Source organism: Lycium barbarum, chromosome 4 (genome assembly GCF_019175385.1).
Source record: "Lycium barbarum isolate Lr01 chromosome 4, ASM1917538v2, whole genome shotgun sequence".
Classification (NCBI taxonomy): Eukaryota; Viridiplantae; Streptophyta; class Magnoliopsida; order Solanales; family Solanaceae; genus Lycium; species Lycium barbarum.
In genome coordinates, this window is record NC_083340.1 from 49,141,649 (window position 1) to 49,164,301 (window position 22,653).

Genomic DNA, 22,653 nt, shown 5'->3' on the forward strand with positions numbered 1-22,653 from the left:
AGTCTCCTTCACTTGAATATATGATCACCTTGGAGATTCTAGTGCTCCCCACTCCAATCCAACTATACCAAGATGCAAAGGAACCTTGAATTAGTAGGAATTTAACAAGAAATGAATTTTTGAAGCAAGATTTTGGAGGGTCAATTTTGCCCCTCAAACCCGAAACCCTCTCCCTTTTCTTTCTTATTTTTGCTTTGTTTGGTCTTGCCTTCTAATGTCTTGAATCTTCTTATACATATAATATCAAGACTTGGTCACATGACCAAGCACATGACCAAGTAAAAATGGGCTTGGATCAAGGCCATTATGTTAATTAATCTTATGGAAATTAAATACAAATTTTGGGCTTGGGCCAAGGCCATCATGGCCGGCCACCCCCTAATATTTTGGGCCTCAATTGTTTCTTATTTTACAAGCCCAACAACTTGTGAATCGTATTTTGTAATTCCCGAAACAAATTTCCAAAATTCCAAAATTACCCTTAGCCTTGTCCCACACTTTCATGACTCTATTCTTTCATGCATAACTCCTATGTTCAACAAGATATAAAATTAATCTTATATCTCAAGAATCCCATATAATTCAAGTTTCTCCAAACGTGTGAAAACACGGGATATAACACTTGGAGTCAACCAAAATTGCTTAGATTACCCTTCATTGATCCTCGTTGTACTTATTAATGCAAACATACAAACATAAGCTCACATACAACAATTCACATTCAAAACAGTGATTAAAGTGCTAAGAAATAGAGTGAAAATGATGCTAAATCTATATATTTGTGCCAAATATCAACACCCTCCACTTAGAATTTGCTTGCCCTCGAGCAACCACTTATCCAACATTCCCCTAGTACTTTTCACAGCCATGCCACTCAAACGGGTCTACATCAGGATTCGGTAGATATGAAAGTATCAAAATCGCATTACACATAAACATTGAGCCAATTCCCTCAAAAGTCATGCCAAACGCTTCAAAGTAGATGCTTTTCTTACCTTTCAAAACATTAGCAACCGAACCTCTCCATAAACGACATATTTAAAAACAAGCATATGACTTGAGACACCACTAAAAACACAACAAGTATGCTACTTAAACGAGTAGTAATACTTCACCCATCTCCTATTGATTATGTGCCCTCACCCAAAGAGAGTTGTCCGTATTTCTCACAAATTTAATGACGTTATTTCAATGGACATAAGATGCAAACAATATCGCTCACTCTGACAAAGAATATCCAATGCTCAAACATGACGAACCAAAGGCTTGCCCTTATTGTAATTGTTCCGCTAATTAGAGTAAGTTAAATCTAGGATCAATTAGGACTTGTATGGTTGTAACGTAGGCTATGGGATGGGTAGGATATATTTTGGAAATAGTGACTAACCTCCCTAAGCACTTTTAATACCTTACAACATATTCATTTCACACAATCCTTCATCAACCACAACTTCCAACCACAAACTACCCATTCTATCCAATCAACACCCATGTTTTGTTTCTTAAAGCACCATCCTATATTAGACAAGATAGCGGGAAACCATACTAAGAAAGCAAACAACTAATTAGAAAGTTTCTATTTTTGTTTTTGTTTTTCAGTTCTTCACTCTTTTTTTTTTCACGTTTATATTTCCCCTTAACACACACTTCAAAAACGTTCAAGTACACCAATAGACTTCATTTCAACTTCATTCAACAAATCCTCCCTTAACTTCACATCCCACTCCGATTTCATTAATTACCAACTAAAATTCTTAAGGAGTAACAAGGGATCAAATTATTGGCCAAAAGAACAAAGAGGATAGGCTAATCGATGATCGTCAAAAGCAAAAGGCTAAAGGATCAACGGGGTTGACTAGGGATACACACACATACACACACACATACAAAAATGTAGGAAAGTGACGTTTCAAATTTGGCTAACAAAGAAATCCCTAGATCACTTCCTCAACTCAACACTCAATTTTCACTTTACGAACACACCGGGCAAGTTCTAGTCATCAATATTAAGCATGGATCATACAAAGGTTTCCTCACATCACACATAGCACACAATCAATACAAAATAGATTCTTACAACCCTCAAATCCAGCAGAAATCATACAATATGTTAAGTGGGTCATACATGAGTCAATGCCATTCAATACAAAAGTGTTTCAAGAGAGGTTACTTCTTTCACACATGCTTTTAAAAGTCATCAAGAACAGCTCATGGTTTTCACATTCTACCTAACCCGAGTGCCTAGCATTCAAGTGGTCTTATAAGGTTGACTCCCACGACTCTTTTACAACAAACTAAAAAAACTAACCTATTTCAAAGGTCCCCCCCCCCCCCCCCCCCCCCCGAGGAAGAACCGAGGCCATAAGAAAACCCAAGGGGGTGGATGGTGTGTGCTACTAATGAGGGACTCAAGAAGCTATAGAGAAAACTTAAATCAAGAAAACTAGAAATCTTATTGTGTTTTTGTTTTTGGACTGTAAGACTCAACAACTACAAAAAGAAAACCTACGGCAACTTGATCACCATCCTTAACCTCAAAAATGTTGTTACAAGGGACGTATTTCTCACCTCACACTTAAATCACGCTTTACCCTCGAAGCATATAGATGGAAAATTAAAAACAAATTAAGGCAACAAATATTCTCTGGGGCCCCCTAGGGCCTAGTCATCATCCTCGTCACTCTCAGCCTCGCCATCAGACGGCTCGACTTCTTTTTCCTCCTCATTATCGTCAGCACCTCGTGCTTGTGATTCTTCTTCACTACTTTCCTCCATCTCGGCTGCTATGAGGTCAGCGGAGTACAAATCCTCATCAGCGGGTAACTTCCCCTCCTTTCCAAGTATCCGTGAGTAGGTAGTATGTGCGCACTCCACAAAAACACTCGAGACGTCCAACTCAAACTACTCACAAGAAATCATGGCAATCTTATAAAGTTGGCTCATTATAGTAGATTAGGCCGACCTTTCTTGAGCTGGAGTGAGGTTGAGCTTAGCACACTACTCTGGAGATTTGACATCCAAGATGTCAATCATATTATTTTGTGCCTAAAGCACCCTCTCACAAGAACTCTCCAAATGAAGGGCCACCCTCCTTAAGTACTCTGTGAGCATGTTCCCGAAGCACAGCTTTAGGGATTTTCCATCCCTAACACGAATCATCTCCTGAAGCATCCAATAACCAATGTTGACAGGTTGGCCCATCAAGAAAAAATACACGATGGCTACTCTCTCCTTTAGCACAGTAGTGAAATGGTCAAGTGGTACACTTGGGCTTCCTTCATAAAATCATCCATCAGCATTGATTTGTGCATCCTCGGGTCCTCTATATATCTAGCCCACTTGGCCTTGGAATCTGGCCCACATAAAGTTTTCCCAATGGCCTTGTAGTCAGGCCTTTTGATGAAATCGAGCAATGGTTCCATGGGACAATTAGGGACTCCCAACTGTGCACACAGTGTGGAGGCTGTTAGATGCACATATTTATTCCTCACTTTCATCAAATAATGTAGCACACCATCCTCTATTCGTGCCAAAATGATATTTGCATAGAGCTCCAACACCCAGTAAATATTCACCGGCCCTAGATTATCAAACACAGAGCTCTATCCCATTTCCACTATTCAGTTGTAGATTTCCAGGAAATTCTTCTTTAACGCCACTTTGTTAACAGGCCATTCATGAAGAGGGAAGTCTTTGTACCATTCTTCTGCACAACTAATCTTACAAATATGGGACGAGGCCTTAGAGGAGAAGCCCGAGGAATGGGGACTACTGGTTGCTTGCTACTGCAGGATGTTGCTCCTTTCGTAGTTGGAGCTGCTTGCTCCCTCTAGCTCTCTTTGATCCTAGTGAGGGGCTTGATTCATCAACCTTTCCCTTTCCTTTGTTCACCATTGTACCTGTTTATTTTCACAACACAAACAATCCAACGTATCGTTAGCAAGTTTAGCCCAAGTGGGGTCGTTACTTATTGCAAGTCGTGTGTTCAAGCATTGGAGTTTCAACTTTTTCACTTTTCGAGTACTATTGTGGCTTTATTGACTTTTCAAGCTCATCCTAGGGTGAACCATCCCACACTTAATTCAAACTATGGAACAAAAATTGAAACAAAGAAGTTAACTAAACCTCTGCTACAAAAACAAAAATAAGGAGGTGAAACCTACTAAAGTAAGAAAATTCATGTTTCCGGGGATAGGTTGGTGGTTCACCCTTTACTTGTAAATTTTTCGAATTATGGGTGGTAATGGGGTTACACAAGGGTATTTAATGGTGTTTTTATTTCAATTTCTACTCAAGACTTCACAATATCACAAGAAACTTGATTGAGGACTTTTAACAAACACCTTGTGAGCATAAAACTATCCCTTTGAGTTTTGCAACAATGGAAGATTGAAGAACCCTCTCTTTTTCTAGGGAATCATTTTTCTAGCCTTTAACAAACAATTTAAGCACAACAATACCAAATCTCCACCCAATTTCGTCCAACCCCATAAACCCTAGTTCATCAATCTCAAATTTCAGCACAATGTGGAAAGAGGGATGGGATTTCATAGATGAAAGATGAAGATTTATTATCTTTGTTGTGTTATGAGATGATGCACACGAATTTCTTGAGAGTTGAAAGATATTTGGGGAAAGGTTTTAGTGTTTGGGTTCGATTTAGAGAGTGTTTAGAGAGAGAGAGAGAGAGAGAGCAATGGGGAGTTTGTGAGAAGTGGGGAGAATTGGGGGGTCAACCGTGTTTTAATCTTTTAAAAAATATTTGAACCGGGTCAACCCATGCGTTGGCTATGCGTCGCATGGCCAACGCACAATGCCCCTGTCACGATCCTAATTACCGATCGTGCGGGCACCTACCTTATTATCACTAGTAGGTGAATCCTTACCCATTATCCCATTAATTACTAGCCAATTTCAACTTCTTTAATCATTTAGACTCTAACAATCAATAAGTAAGTGAATAAATAAATAGTCCAACCAAGTCATAAATGATAAATAATATAAGTACGGAAGTCTAGCTATTAAATTCCCAAAGTCTGAAAGTCATCGTATAATGACTCTAACCAACAATGTCTAAAGAATGAAATATCTGTCAAAAATAATAATAAATAATGTCTGGAATGAAAGTAGACATTTGGAGAGAAAGATCTTCAGGCGGCATGGTATGGATAGAAGCTCACCCTCGAATCTGATCAAGCAAACTAGCTTTAAGCTAGAGATGTGATCTAGGTGAAATCTCTGGAACACAATTTGCACTCAAAAAGGGTGCAGCAAGGTAATATCAGTACAAACACTATGTACCGGTAAGCATCATAGGCCGACAAAGATTAGTTCACGCATATAAGCATACAAGAAACAAGATAAAAAAAATAGGCACATAATACTCAAATCCAAGTCACAAAATATCCAATAACTAAATCACAGCTTAAGATGAAGCTTCTAAACCACAAGTTTGTTCAGTCTCAATAATCTTACCCGATAATCACAAGTCCAAGTTTCGACCCTAGGTAGAGTCACTAATCCACAGTTTCACTTAGTCAATGATCATATCTATACTACAACAGCCGTTTCAACAAACCATACAAAAATCAGAACTAAACGAGCCATATAATAATGCAGAATAAAATGTAATGAAGTGCAATGCAAAATATAATGATGTGCAATGCAATGCACTGACAAAATATTCCAAACTTGTACACACATACTAAATAGTAATGTTTTTCCTAAATAGTCATAACCTGCAGGGGATCCATGGTGTCCATGTACCACACGTTCCGAAACAAACCTCAGACCACGAGCTCACAACTAGGCCACATCGTCACCCCCTATCAAATGTGCCTTAATAGATGTATATGTTCCATTTCAAAATCTCATCAGCAATGCCTCATGATTGAATCATAATGAATAACTAGAAACAATGAAGTACAGTCATAGTAACACAAGTCATAACAAGACTCACCAATAACTCTGCTCAACTATAGCCTAATTATACAGCTATCTCAATCAATCAATGAAGGGTATATATGAACACCTTCCTTTCAACAATTCTAAACCATTTCCATAATGTATGAATGTATGAACGGAAAAATAGATGTAAATATAGTAAATGAATACACTAAAATAACAATGAAGTACAAGAAGTCATAATGTCATAAGTCATATCAAGAGTTACATAAATCGACCCAACTATGGAATGAATCATACAAACCATCTCAGTCAACATAAAGAGTCTATGTCCCTCTTTACTTCCAAATATAATGAGTACACCTCACAACTAAGTCTTGTATCACCAAGGTGCTCCATTTTCTCATATATCATCATCAATACCAAGTTATAATTCACTATCAAATATACATATGGAATGAGAATTCATGCCAAGTATAATATCACCATCAACCGTAATTCATACATCAATTTTTCATCTACATATTATGATACGTTTATATCACAATTCAAGTCTAAACTCATTATCCTTCCTTTCTCCAATGATATATGTCATAATAAAAAAGAATTAGGTACAACACGTATCACAACACACCTATTTGGGTAGTAAGTCTAATCACAATAATAGGGCAGTAAGCCACCATAAACAACAACAAAACTAATAGAATTCCATCCCGAGTTGCCACAGTATGAATACAACTACACCATCACAATGCGTAAATAATGGCGACAAGCCCACATAATCAGAAGTCATACCAAATTAGCTAATATCCAACCAAACACCATGTCCGAAGACCTAATCATGCTTTCTCCCGTCAATTCTACACAACATATACATTTCGCTAATCAAAGTCTAATTAAAGTAAGTTGTAACCTACCTCGAAGGCAGAATAAGAGCCACGAACTACTCCACACGAGCCTTCTATTTCCGAAACGCCTTAGAGCGGTCAAAGTAGCAATAAAATGCTAAGTAAGCGATAAACCTTCTAATAAAACAAGAACAACAATTGGGGAAGAACACCCAATTACTCTACCCTTTTCGATTAGATGAAACATCTTTTAATGGTCAATTTATCATAACTTCTATTTCTACAATCATACTGTTCCAATTCATGGGATTTCTATTCAATTTAACACCTTTCAAACAGATTTTGGGCCAAAGTTCCCATTTTTGTTAGAACCCTAAGTCTCAATATGCGATTCTCATAACTAATAATGAAATTCACATCCTAGAAAGTGATATCCTGCACTCCTAGATGTTTAAGCAACAACAAAATCAACAACCCATTAATTATTTAAGGGTTTACTAATTTTAGGGTTCTAGGATTTTCACCTACCATTGATGGACCTTAAACTAATCATGAAACTTGAAGAAGAAAGGTAAAGGAACAAATAAAGGCGGGGACTTACCCTCAAAGATGCTTTCACCAATGAATGGAATAAAATTCGCGTATTTCTCTCTTGAAAACTGTGTTTGGGGTTTTTTGGGTAATGACTTCGAAATTTCAATATAAAAATTAGTTTATGCTCCCCCCCCCCCCCCCCCCCCCGAGCCTTGCTGCAGCGGTCCTGGGCTTCGCTGCAATGGATTGGATACAACAGTCACGAGTTTCACTGCAGCAGTCCCAAGCTTCGTTGCAGCGGACCTATTGGTGCAGCCCACACGAAAATGACCATAACTTCCTCATACGGGGGCGAAATCCGACGATTCTTTTTGCTATAGCTTTGTAATTACAATATGGATCTAATGGTTCAATAAAAACACAAAGCCCTTTATCCCCAAGAAACTACTGTGAAAACATCGAATACAAGCGCGACACAACCCAAATCCATTTGAAACTCTTTGGAATCTCACCAAAACTTGTGGACAAGTCCTAAATCATCATACAAATTTGTTGGAACTTTCAAAATATTGACACGGCCACCTTAACCTGATGTTAGCCATGGTCAACTCTAGTTAATTAACTTAACTAGTTCCTCTACCAATGACTCACAGTCAAACCTTTCGGGAGCCAAACCAATGACTTTACTAAGTCATAAATCATACTAAAGGAACCCACGGAAGGATCAACAAGGATAAATGGGTCAAAAACACTATAATGACCAAAATGGGTCGTTACAACACCACTCTTTGAACTCTATACTTTGCCAAATTTTTGCTCTGTAAACCACTCAAGCGTTGCTTGTGCATCGCACTCCCAACGCATGAAAACAGCCTCTCTAAACTTTGTACTTAGCCAATTTTTTGCTCTGATTATCACTCGTGTGCTGGTTGTACAATGCGTGCCCAGCGCATAAAGTATCCCTTCTAAACTTTTTACTTAGCCAAAATTTTGGCTCTGAGACTCTCTCGTGCGCTGGCTGTGCGACGCATTCCCAGCGCACAAAATACCCCTTTTTGAACTTTTTACTTAGCTATTTTTTTGTATTTCTTACCTGTTGTGCGATGCTCATACGATGCAGAAGCAAAGCACACCACAAACCTGGAGTTCGATTCTTTATATTTTGTTCTCGTTTTGCGTTGTCGGTCCTTCCTTAGCCCTTCAACATGAACAACAGTGACATATATGCTACAAAAGTTGGGTTGTCTCCAAACTAGCACCTTAGTTAAGGTCGTGGCATGACTCTTTTTGTATTTTTCTTTTATTTAAATTGTTACATTACAAACTCAGGTTGCCTCCCGAGAAGCGCTTAATTTAACGTCGCGGCACGACTCAGGTCCTTCTCTACTCGTCATTAAAGAGCACTTGCTCCTTCTCCTTGTCAAAGTTACCTCCCCAATATCGCTTGAGATGCTGTCCATTTACGAAGAACTTACGCACCCCATCCATAGTTTGTATTTCGACGGCACCATGGGGTGTGATTTTAGTCATCACAAACGGTCCAGACCATCGGGACTTAAGGTTGCCAGGAATTAACCACAACCTAGAGTTAAATAGTAATGCCTGCTACACTGGCATGAATTCACGATGTTGTATATGCTTTTCATGCTCTCTTTTCGTCTTCTCTTTGTATATTTTTGCGTTCTCATATGCTCCTAGTCTAAACTCATTAAGTTCGTGCAACTGCAGCAACCTTTTCTCACCTGCTAAGTTCATATCAAGATTGAGCTTTTTGATTGCCTAATATGCTTTATGTTGTAACTCAACCAGTAGATTGCACACCTTCCCGTAAACTAACCTGTAAGGAGAAGCTCAAATAGGGGTTTTATAAGCTGTGCGATATGCCCACAAGGCATCATCTAACTTCATTTCCCAATCCTTCCTCTGAGCATTCATAGTTTTCTCTAAAATTTACTTCACTTCTCTATTCGATACCTCTACTTGTCCACACGTTGTAGAAACCTTGTGCTTCACCCCGTATTTTGCCAAGAGGTTCTTTAAAAAATTGTTACAGAAGTGAGTGTCCCCATCACTAATCATCGCCCTTAGGGTTCTAAATATCGAGAATATGTTCTTTCACACAAAATTCACCACTACCTTTGCATTATTGGTTGGAAGAGAGATTGCTTTGACCCATTTTGAAACATAATCGACTGCAAGCATAATCAAATATCTCTACCTCCAATATGTTTGTTAACGACATCTCATGCCTTCTAGAGATGATCTAGTTAATTGACATTTGTCACAACTTCTAGCAAATGCATAGGCATCTTTGAAAAGAGTAGGATAATAAAACCCGATTGTAGTACCTTAGCTGCCGTACGATCACCTTGAAAGTTCCCCCCATATGGGGAAGAATGACAACTCTCCAGCACTTGACTTACCTTGGTACGGGGAATACATCTCCGCACTAACTAATTAGTCCTTTGCAGGAACAAATATGGCTCATCCCATATGTAGAACCGTGAATCATAATACAACTTCTTTCTCTGCTGTGAAGTAGCTTCGGGTGGGTACTCCCCACTTACTATCAAGTTCACAATATCAGCATGCCATGGGACTTCGGTAGCAGGAATAGCAAATAGCTGCTCGTCAGGGAACGACTCTCAGATTTAAACATCGTCCACAAAATGATTATGGCTATCTAATCTCAACAAGTGGTCTGCAACTTGGTTCTCAGCTCCCTTACGATCTTTAATCTTAATATCAAATTCTTGCAAAAGAAGAATCATCCAAATCAACTTGGGTTTAGCATTCTTCTTGTTGAACAAGTAGCGAATGGCCGCATGATCTATATGTACAATAACATGTGTCCCAATAAGATAGAACCGAAACTTATCAAAAGCATACACCACAGCTAGCAACTCCTTCTCGGTTACCATGTAATTCATTTGGGCAGCATCGAACATCTTGCTAGCATAGTAGATAGAATGAAAAACTTTCTCTCGTTTTTGGCCCAACACAGCTCATATGGCATTGTCGCTTGCATTACACATCAATTCAAATGGCAAGTTCCAGTCAGGTGCTATGATTATTGGTGCAGTTACAAAACTCTTCTTTAGATCTTTGAAGACCTTGACACAAGCATCATCAAATAGGAATTTCACCTCCTTTTCAAGTACCCTGCACATCGGACTAGAGATCTTTGAGAAACCCTTTATGAAGCATCTATAGAATCCTGCATGCCCGAGGAAACTACACACACCCTTGACTGAAACTGGGGGTAGTATCTTCTCCATGACTTCCACTTTAGTACGATTAACCTCCATCCCTCTCTTTGAAACCTTGGGCCCAAGGACGATACCTTCTCGGACCATATAGTGATATTTTTTCCAATTCAAGACAAGATCAGTCTCTTCACATCTCGTAAGTACTCGGTCTAGATTCTTCAAATATACCTCGAAAGAGTTCTCGAATACAAAAAAATATTATTCATGAACACTTCTACGAAATCTTCTACCATTTCTAAAAAGATAGCCGTCATACACATTTGAAAAGTCGCGGGTGCATTACACAATCCAAATGGCATGTGTTAAAAAGGATATGTGCCATATGGGCATATAAACGTGGTCTTGTCCTGATCCTCCGGAGTGATAGATATTTGATTGTCGCCAGAATAGCCATCTAGAAAAAAATAAAAATCTTGCCTGACTAACTTGTCTAGCATTTGATCAATAAAGGGAATGGGATAGTGATCCTTCCTGGTCGCTTCGTTCAACTTGTGATAATCCATGTAAATTCTCCATCCAGTGATTGTTCTAGTAGGAATGAGCTCATTTTTGTCATTTGTCACAACTGTCATCCCTCATTTCTTCGAGACACACTGCACAGGGCTCATTCACTTGCTATCCAAAATAGGAAAAATAATACCGGAATCTAACCACTTGATTACCTCTTTCTTGACAACCTCCTTCATCACAGGATTTAGTCTCCTTTGATTTGTGCGCTCGGCTTATGATCATCATCCATGAGTATTTTGTGCATGCATAGCGTGCGGCTAATTCCTTGAATATCAGATATTTGCCACCCCAATGCCCTTTTGTGAGACTTCAACACTTCCAGAAAAACACTAACCTCTTCATCGGTCAACTCTGCTGCTAATATCATTGGAAAGGTATCACCCTCGCCTAAGAATGCATATTTAAGATGTGCAGGTAGGGCCTTTAACGATAACTTCCGAGGCTCTTCAATTGACAATTTCGGAGTTACTCCAATTTTTCTGTCTAAGGGCTCAAACGCCCCCTCACAAATATAAATTCTCGCCATATCCAGAGTCTTCAACATCTCAAATGCCTCAGTGTCACCAAAAATATCATCACCCACTAACGATCTCTCCAAGGGATCACGAGAAGTGATTAGTGGCCTTTGGGTATTATCATTTAGAACAGTAATGGCTAACAACTCCTTATACACTCCAGGCATTTTTCGTGTCTTGTACACATTAAAGATTTCAACTTTGTCATGTACTCTCATGGTGAGCTGCTACATCGATAAGTGCTCCCCCTGTGGCCAAGAATGGATGCCCCAAAATAAATGGGACTTCCGGGTTTGGCTTGAAATCCAAAATCACAAAGTCTATAGGAATTATCAACAAACCCATTTGCACCCATGGATTATTGGCCATGACCACAGGTAATTCGACTAGAGCCTACGGATCCTACAATAAGTTCAAATCTCTCCTGCGCCAGTTGAAAGTACGTTCAGGCTCAGGATCGAATTCCTAAAGATTGTTTTGACTCGCAGTCCTTCCCATTCGATTAAAGTACCTGCAACCAAGTAGCAGTTAAGATCAAGACATTAATACTTGGATAAATAAAGCAATACAATATTTGATTTCTAAGTCCATGGCAACAGCGCCAAAAACTTATTGAGTCCAAATGCACACGCAAGTGTACCTGGTCGTACAAGTGATATAGTGATTCTATAAAATCAGATGTCAAACCGATAAAGACTTATGACCAATACTTTCATGAAAATAAACTATTGCTACTAATTATGCAAATGTTGAATAAAAGCTTTGTTTGTTTTGTAACTTAATGCTGAAAACTAAATAACTAACAATGTAAAATAAACTGTGCTACGAACGTCATTGAGAGTTTCTTTTGTCAAGATTTTAGAAGTATTCCAGGGCCACAGTTGGTTCACCAATCCTATTGAGTCATTCAAGTATCCTACCTTAGTACCTTTATTCGCAACTGCTAATTAACTGGATTATTAATCTCGTAGCATTCTTTCGAACCACTACTCGCCGATTCAAGACAATTCGGCTCCTATATTCCTATGGGATTGACTTATCAAGAACACAATAAGCGCACCGTATGTAATTGATTGTGGTAACTAAGTATATTCCAATCCTAGTCACAAATCCTAGACCAACTATAGGGATAATCAGATCACAATCTCTTTACTTCTTCTCTAAACTAACAACGTCTCTCCCTAGCACATATATCAATTAGTAAATAGAACTCAACTGTTGCACAGACAATCATGCAATTAAGCATAGAAGTAAAGAAACAATTTCATACGAATAAGTTACTAAGATTATAATATTTTTTTAAACGTCAATATTCATGGCTATACCACAACCCTAGAATTGAAGTGTTTAGTTACACATGATTCAAGAGTAGACGCGAGAATTTATGGATAACATAGGGTTTCAATGTAAAGAAAATAATGGAAGAGAAATAAAAACCTAGAAAGCTTTTCACAAGTCTAAAAAATCATCCAAGTCGCCATTCTAATGTTAAAAATGGCTATTTATAAGCTAGGGCAAATATGAGATAAGTTGGCCCAATCCTAATCAAATTAGGAGATCTGACGCCTCTTGTGCACTGGTTGTCCGACGCATAGCCAGTGCATGCGCATGGCCTTCCTTATGTTTTGCTCACGCGACGTACGCCTAACGCATGGCCTGCCTGATGGTCAGAGAGGGTGTTTTAGTGTGCTGAATATGCAATGCATAGCCTATGCATGAGACCCTTCGGTGGTCTTATATTGCCTTTAAGTACTGCAACCTCCTTCCGCTCACTCGACCAACCCGCACTACCTTGGAGTCAACCAGAATTGCTTAGATTACCCTTCATTGGTCATTGTTGTACCTATTAATGCAAACATATAAGCTCACATATAGCAATTCGCATTCAAAACCGCGATTAAAGTGATAAGAAATCAATTGAAAATGATACTAAATCTAGATATTTGTGACAAATATCACAACGTCCATGGTCTCCAAAAACGCGGAACTCAGTTTTAAGACACGAATTTATACAATTTAAGTCAATTTTCATTTCTACAAAACCCTAAGTCGACTTTTCTCTCCTTTCCTCATCCTCCTACGTCAAGGTAAGTCTCTCCCATGTACTCCTAAGAAATTCTAACACTTATAGATGGATTATTAACAAGGATTACTGCCAGGATTCTCACTATTCAATAGATTATCTATTGAATCTTTCTTCGTTAGAGAAACAACACTAGGATTCGAATTTCAAGCAACTCGATCATCAAAAGGTATCATCATCCTTTAATTAATTCTAGTATTGGATTAGTGATTATAACCCATGAGTTCATGAGATATGAGTTGTTAGGTTTGTTAGAGGTATGAACAATCAAAGATTTGGGTTAACGGGTTGATAAATTAATGATTGACAATACATCTTATGGGTAATGAAGTATAATGATTATTATTTATGCTCACCAAGTGTTTGATAAAAGGCTTAGATGACCAAAGAAAGGATATTATTGCTAATATAGAAACCCTTTGACTTGTATGGCTATCAATTAAAGTTGAAAGGGTTGACAAACACTGTATTATGATCAAGAGCAGGAAATTAAGGTATGTGAGGCTAGCTCTCTACGTTTGGGAATTTTGATGAGTCTCCCTATGCTACGCCTTTATTGATTATACGAATTGCGTCAGAATCATAGTTTTGCCTTAGTTTCATGAATAGTTGCAGAACTTCTATTCACTAGATGACACAGTTTCAAAATTCGTTCATGAATTTCATTTCAAACATTGTGAACTCGGTAGATAATCAATATAGAATTATGTTTGATACCCATGAGTCTCAGTCTAGAATACTCAGCATTCTTATAAACTGTTAAAGCTTCAGATCTCATAATCAGTTCATGAATACATGTATCGGTTTAGTAATGTTCATTATTCCAGTGACCTCAGTTCCTTAATAATTATAATTAAATATTAAACAAATGTATTTTAGCCGAGGCCATAGTCTCATGTATGCGTATACTTGGTCGAGGCCATTGATTGACGCACTTACTTGGCCAAGGCCACTGATTTGTGCACTTATATTGAGCCGAGTCCCCCCCCCCCCCCCCCCCCCCCAAATATGATTAACTAAGTTAAAACAGGTGAATTCATAATTCAGAACGGGGAGTACCTGTTAGTTTACTTCTCTTGTTCAGTTCAATTATCAGTTTCAACTTCAGTTTAGATTATATACATATTTATTGATTTGGACTGCTCTTTCCCGAGCACACCACTTACAGTTCTCTTTTTCAATTGCTTTACATACCAACACAATTTAAATGTACTGACGTCCCTTTGCCGGCGGCCTGCATCTCGCGATGTGGGTAACGATTTACAGGACAACAGATCTGCTCACTAGGATTACAATATCAGCTGATTGGTGAGCCCCACTTCTGATATGGCATTATCATTATTTACAAGCTTTTCATTATGTTAGTCAGTAAGGTATGCCAGGGGCCTTTTCTCGGTAAACAGTCAGTTGTCAGTACTCTTCAGAGACTTCATAGACTATAGTTACAGTCAGTCAGAGTTTAGCAGGCTTTTATGTTAGCGATGTTGGCTACAGTTTATGCTTCAAATTTATATCAGTGTTTCCGCACTTATCATTTATTTTATTCAGACTTTAGTATATCAACTTGTGTTAGGTTTTATTTTTGCATCCATTATGTTTTGATATCACATGTTGATTCAGCCAGTCAGTTGGTTTGCTCGGTCACATGCAGTCAGGCACCGGGTGCCGTGTTACGCCCAGACTAGGGTTCGGGGCGTGACACCTAGGAAGCCATTGGATAACAAACCAAACCTTTATTTTGTTCACTAACCAACTATGGATGCAAAATCATTGACTTTACTTTCTTTATCATTTGTACAAAGCATGAACGATAGCAAACAACAAAAGATGAAGAAAACACATAGAAATGTAATTCTTATTACTTTTACAAAGAACATAATTTAATGTTCCATACTTGCATCTATGATCCACCAACAATTTGCAATTACAATGCACAATTGGATCTAACACATCTACAAAAAATCCAACAGTCATCCTTACAGTCATTGAAAATACATTCTCTCCCACAAGTTACACCATTAAGGTTTGGTAGTAGTCTCTTTTCAAGTCCTGAAAGATCACGATCAACATCCCGTGATGCTTGTATTTGCGTCTTTGAGAACCATGGCATATCGACTGAAAATTTTCACCATTAAAATTATTGAAATCAAATTATGACAAGTAGTACATGAATGAAAGAATACATATATAAACAATATACATACAAGCAATTGCATTACCATTTATATAGTGACAAAAGTAGGAATTTCCCTAAAGGCGTTCAAGATTTAAGTTTTATGTATAAAAAGTAATTTTACTAATTATTTTTTTATTATGATGGTAGTGTCTGCACCAGCTAGCACGAATTTTGACTAATTTCACTGAGTACCTCCTACCGCTAGTGGAGACATAATTTTCATCAAGGGTGTTCATCATATGCTATATGCACATAACAAAAAAATGACCTTAATTAGTTTCGGCGAAGGGTGTTCGGGGGTTCGTAGGAACCCCCTTCCACCACTCAAACTCCATCTCTGCCTGCTACCTCCCACCATTATAAGTATTGGATAACTATGTGTATCTTAGTCAAATGGAAAAAAAAAAAAAATAACCTTGTGTCTTTTGCCTACGTAGGGATTTGAACATGAGACCTCATCGTTCTCTTCCCACTTTGTTAACTTCTAGGTTATACCCTGAGATACTTTGACTTATATATATATATATATATATATATATATATATATATATATATATATATATATATATATATATATATATATATATATATATTAGTTTCCGACGAAAGAAGTACCCATTGTCGACTGTAGTTTCACTCCGTATGCATACATATGAAATACGTACACAGTCACTTATACACCAACATATAGAATAATAAGCCCAATATAATTAAGTAAAATTGCTATCTGGAGACATGACAAGAACAGCTAGAACAAAAGTAAACTTAAGTAATGTCATGCTAAGAATAACTCTTAATGCTTTATGGAAGTTTTCATGTGAGCATATAATTGCCATTCAGAGTGTAATTTATAGACCTTCCCCTCCTAAAATAATTGCTTTTTGTTCAATATTATATCTTAATTTGTTTTTTATGTTCAAACCTTGTCAACTCTTGTCTTAATTATTAATTTTTAGATAATGCAATCTATATTTTAAAATCCCTTTCTCTCGTGCACCAAAGAAAAAAAAATGAATGATAGCGAAGTATGAATTGCTTAAAGTAAATTGTGCTTCCAACTACCCCAACTAGAAAATATAAAGTTGATGTATCGTCTTTATTATTCTGGATAAACGTTTGTGATAGTTGAAGATGCTCCATTCATAGCAATTAACAAGTTAATTAGGGCAATTACTAAAATATGCTTCACTATTAAACTACACATACCTTGACTTAATAGTCCTCGTAGTAGCTTTTGAGGGCACTAACGTATTTTCTGTGTTGTATTTGGTCCTCATTAGTTACTATTGACATAGTAAAGAAACCTACATATGAATGCAAAAAGAGAGGAACAAAAACATTTTTTTACAACTATTTTTGTAAGTAGAGGAACTAGTCGACCCATCAACCTCATGACTTGGAAATTGCAGGTTTGAATCCCGTTTGTCCTTATAAGTGGAACATGTTCACCGGAATAGAAGGTTGGTCCAAACCGTCAAAAGAATAGCCTAGTGTTCACTCTTAGTTGAGTAGGATGGTGACACAAGTAATTGTGGAGCACTGCACTATTTTTTGGCCTATTGAATTCCAACTTAGAGCTTGTTCTATGATGGTAAGCATATTTGGAGCTTTCCGCAATTAAAGTCAAACGTTTGTTGGTGACAATTCGATGAGCCTTATAATAACAGTTAGACTTTAAACTAAAAACTCTACTTTCTTATGATTACATGATTTGTTTGAATATATAATACAATCTTGGATTCACAAACTTCATCAATAGAAAATAGCTTCACTTCGATTTTCGCTTTATCCCTTGGGTATTTTTTTGATCTATGGTAATAGGGTAAAGTTAATTTACTAATTCCAATCTGTTATAAGTGAGTGAAAATCAGGAAAGACAAAAGGTTCATAAACTAAAAGAGACAAAGACGCTAGATCATTTCTTCCCATTTGCCTAAAACTTGATGAACACAATTCCCGGTACTTGTGCCAACAGATGGTAGCAGATAACCGACAAAATAACCAAAGTGTACCGAAGCTAGCCTTGAACCACCATATCAAGAAAAAAATATCATGTCTGAGGACGAAGATTCTATAGACCAACCACAACAGGACAAAACTGGAGCTTTTAATATATTTGAGCAGTTTGTGTAACATCATTAAAAACGAGCTTTCTAAAGGTTATTACATGTCAAAAACGTTTTCTTAGTTACCAAAAGGAAATTGTATAGCATTGTGATGTTATAAATGTTTTAAAATGTCAAACCCATCTCTTACTTGATCTGCCAAACAGAAGCAACCAAGAAGATTCTTTTTTTAAATGTTTATAGAAATAAGACTTAGTACAAAGCTCAACACATAAAGTCTTTCAAATTCAAGCAGGAAACAGGCTATCAACATTTTCTTCACTTAATTTAATTTACTTTTTGTGAAGAAATCAGAGTATTTTATTATATTGCATATGCCACAGTAAAAAAGCATCTTTTGGGAACATACTATCAAGTATCTTCAACCAATATTGTATTGCTAATATTAGTATAACTTGTACTTCAATCTATTTATATGTGTAAAGATTCATTTATTCTATGTTTGGGAGTCAATGACTTGACTCATGATAGTTAGTTAGTAGCTTAGGTGTCCATATACAGTTGTCATTAGCTGTCATTAGTCAAAGTCAGAGTTAGTTATTCTGTCCGTTTGAGTTGTAGATATTTTCCCTCTTCTCATGTTTTGATATAAACAAGTAACAAACTGGAATGAAGTAAGTTTTCCATTTCTCAAAATATCTTTAATTGTTCATCTCTCTCATTCTTCTCTCACTGTTAGGCCTTCTCTCTCACAAGCTCGATAACCTCCATTAATGGAGATTGAGCTTTGCAGTTAGAGATTGAATCTCAATTCTAACATGGTATCAAAGCGTTAGGCTTTGTTTTTCATCGATTTCTGCATTCACAAATCAACTCACTAATTCAAATCTGAAAATCTAGGTATCAAATTCTTCGTTTTGTAATTTTTGATCATCGCAATCCGATTTCTCTCGATCACCTTGATCTATCTTAATTGATAGTATTATGAACTTCAATTCAGCTTCTTCCTTTGGTAAATTCTTTCAATCGCAGTTCAATTCCTCAATAGCTAGTATTGCGAATTTCAATTCAGTTTCCTCTTTTGGTAAATTGTGCTAATTGTAGTTCAGTTCCTCAATCGTTGTTGGCAAAAACGAATTTCAATTCAATTTGTGTTTGGTGAATTGTGTCAATCACACTTCAATTCTCTTAAGCTTTGTAGGTGAAACCCTAATTTGTTCACTTTTCTCCTTATCATTACATTAGTTAACTCATAAGCGTTTGAACAACTGAAAGTATCGCACCAAATCCAGTTGAAAACCAAAATCAAAATGAAACTCGGGAGAAAGTAGATTCAACCAACCCTCTGTATGTACACCCATCTGAAAACACTAATTTGTCAATAGCTCTAAAGACATTTAACGATGCAGGATATCGATCATGAAGACATGATATGCTTAGAGCACTCTCCGTGAAAAACAAAATAGGCTTCACTAATGGAAAATTAAGAAACCAGATGTTGACTTTAGCACGTTTGCACAGTGGGAAAGTGTGATGACACGGTGACCTCTTGGATCCTTAACTCACTCTCAAAGGATTTGAGTGACAGTTTGCAATACGTGAACAATGCTAAAGAACTTTGGGCGGAACTCGAAGATAGATACGATCAAGCAAATGGTGCAAAGTTATATCAGCTTCAACAAGAGATTAACGACCTAGAACAAGGAAGTATGGATATCACAGGATACTAAACTAAGATCATAAAACTCTGGGAGGAACTCAACACTCTAGATAGTAGCACTCAGTACACATGTTTGTTCACTTATGGAGGAAAAACCAAAATGCATAAGGTTGAGCAAAACAGAAAATTAATCAAATTCCTAATAGGATTAAATGAGGTTTACACAGTGGTAAGAGGTAGTATATTATTGATGAATCCACTTCCCACTATGGCTCAAGCTTTTTATATCCTAGTCTAAGAGGAGAAACAAAGAGAGGTAAAGCCTCACAGTAGAATGAACTTGGCATCCACTTCGTTGAGTGCAAGCACAAGTATTGGCTTAGGAGCAAGTGCAAGTCACAATAAGTTCAAAACCAACTACTCAAAAAACAGAAACTCTTGAAATAGTGTGCACAAAAGTTCAAATGGATACAATGCAAATCCTAATCCAAATTATAACAAGTCCACATATCCTCCCCCAAATATAAATAAGAACAACTTTTTTTGCAATTACTGCAAGAGACCTGGGCATACAGAGGATAAATGCTATAGGTTGTATGGATTCCCACAACACTTCAAATTCACCAAGGGAAGGAACTCAGGTTCAGCTGCAAATGTAATAGGCTGTGGAGATAGCATATTAGATAGGACTCATAAGTACAGTAGTCTGCAGAATATCCCTTGATTTAAAGGACATAGTCTGACAAAGGAACAGTATGATCACCTAGTTAATTTACTGGAAAATGCTCAAGTTCAAAGAGCAGTTGGAGATTCTAGAGAAACTGCAGACAATATCATGAATAGATCTGTTAACTTTGCAGGTATCTTGGCATGCTACTCCTCTATGACTGACATTGAAATTGGTAATCTATTTGTAGTTGTTTCAAAATTTCTACTGAGTCATGGATAATATATTTCAGAGCCTCAAACCACATGACCTACAATAAAAGCCTACTAAATAACATTAGAATTTTGCCTCACCCTTTCTTGATCACATTTACCAAATGGTTATAGGGTAAATGCAATAGAAATAGGTGATGCATGTTTGAGTGCAACATCGAATGCACTGACTTTATACAAAGTATTATTTGTACCTAGCTTTAAGTCCTATTTGATTTATGTTCATTGCTTAATTCTATAACTCAAAGGTGAAGTCAAGTTTAATAGTACTTCATGCATTATGTAGGGCCCTTCAATAAAGAGCCCTCTGGTGATTGGTAGAGCAAGGAATGGACTATATTTCCTCTGCTCAAAGTACTACACTGATTTCTCCTCTTCAGTCAATTCCCACAATAAGTAAGAATTGAATTCAATTTCATCTGTAAATAATGTTCTCTCAGTTTCTTTTCCATCTGTAAATAGTGTTCCTCTCAGTTGCAAGAAAGTCTGTCATGTTGTCAATAATGTGTCTAGCTTGAATAAGCAAGTTTTACATTTATCCTCACCTCCTGTAAGATGTACTCATTCAAACAATAAAAGAACTTTCTATGGTTTTGACCCCTGTTCTGTCAGTCAATGTCATTTTGTTATTGTTTCTAATACTCGGCCTCTTACTCCTTCTGATACTCAGTACATCATGCATATCTCATAAGAACGGTGTGGATCACTTGCGGCATTATTGGTAGCACATGTTCCTTTTGTGAAAATAAGGGGAATCACTGCTATACCTATTAGTTTTTCACCTAAACAACCATTCTTGTGCACTGTTTACCCTATGCCAAGATAGGCAAGGTAGATATTTCCCTCTCAATCAAATCCCTCATCAACCAAAATCTTTGATATCCTCCACCTGTATCTGTGGGGACCATATCACATGCCAACACATGAAAACCAAACATACTTCATGACCATTGTTAATGATTTTAGCAGGTCCATATAGACTCAGCTGCTAAGCTACAAGAGCAATACTTTGCACACCATAAAAGCTTTTATATCTCTGATAGAAAACCAATTCAAACTTACTGTCAAGGATATAAGAACTGATAATGGCCAAGAGTTTATCAACAAAGAAACAACAGATTTTCTCCAAGGTAAGGGCATTATACACCAAAGAACCTGTCCATATTAGGTGTACCCTATGATCATATGTTTTGATAATTGACAAACTGACGGGGAACCGATAAGAGACCTGATGTGTGATTTGTTTGGAATACACCGCGTGCACTTAGTGGTACAACTTTAAAAAGGTGTAAAACTAGACCGTACAATAGCAGTGCTGCAACCCATGCCTCGGGTCAAACTTTGGTTAAGAAGTCTCCATCACATATCATATGTTCCCCAATATATATTCAACATGTACCAACATATTGGGTATCACTTGGAAGACCTAAAAATCACTTGAAAACTGTAGCCATCACAAGATTCCCAAGTGTTAAACTATCAGAGCTGAAAACAAACTGAAGGACCAGATGCTAACTCTGAAGATATCAAAGTCTCTTAGTTTATCTTAAGCTTTATTTCATTTATACTTAAATTGTAAACCTACTCCTCTTGTTTGAGAAGCTGTTTGTAGGTATTTAAAAGTCTCAAATTTAGCTTGTTGGAAGTGTGTTTCCACAAGCTCCTGAGTGGTACACTAAGCTAGAGTTAGTCTAGGTGTATTAGTGATCCTAAGCTAGTTAGCTAAGTGGAGGTGCTTGCAATCAGAGTATTGCAAGTGTGGAGGGACTACGGTGGTAAGTTCTTATGTTGCATAACCTTAATTGTAAGGGTGAGGGATTATGGGAGTTAATTCCTAACTTACGATAGAGTTGCAACCTAAAGTTGCTCATGTAATGGAGTTGAAATCCTACTGGTGTAGGTCGTAGTTTTTAATCCCTTGAGCAAGGAGTTTTTCACGGTAAAATCTTGTGTCCTTTACATACTACATTGCATAAGGAAACTGGCACATAACCAGGTCCTTCCATACTGTTTGGTGAACACATATCCTACATCGCTTGGTATCAGAGCAGGCCCTTTCTAAAAGGCTAACACCTACAAAGGATCCTCAGTCTAATGGCTGCTCCAATAAACTCAAAAGAAGGATACTAGATGACAACACCACCGCGGG

General features: G+C 37.4%; 1 protein-coding gene across 1 annotated transcript; it reads right to left on the reverse strand.

Annotated features, from left to right (window-relative positions):
- Window positions 1-10,291: 10,291 nt before the first annotated feature.
- On the reverse strand, window positions 10,292-11,127 carry LOC132637474 (uncharacterized). Its single transcript, XM_060354554.1, has 2 exons — window positions 10,982-11,127; window positions 10,292-10,448 (listed from the first exon to the last, which is right to left on the reverse strand). Exons 1-2 carry the CDS (start codon window positions 11,125-11,127, stop codon window positions 10,292-10,294), a joined length of 303 nt encoding a protein of 100 aa, XP_060210537.1.
- Window positions 11,128-22,653: the final 11,526 nt, after the last annotated feature.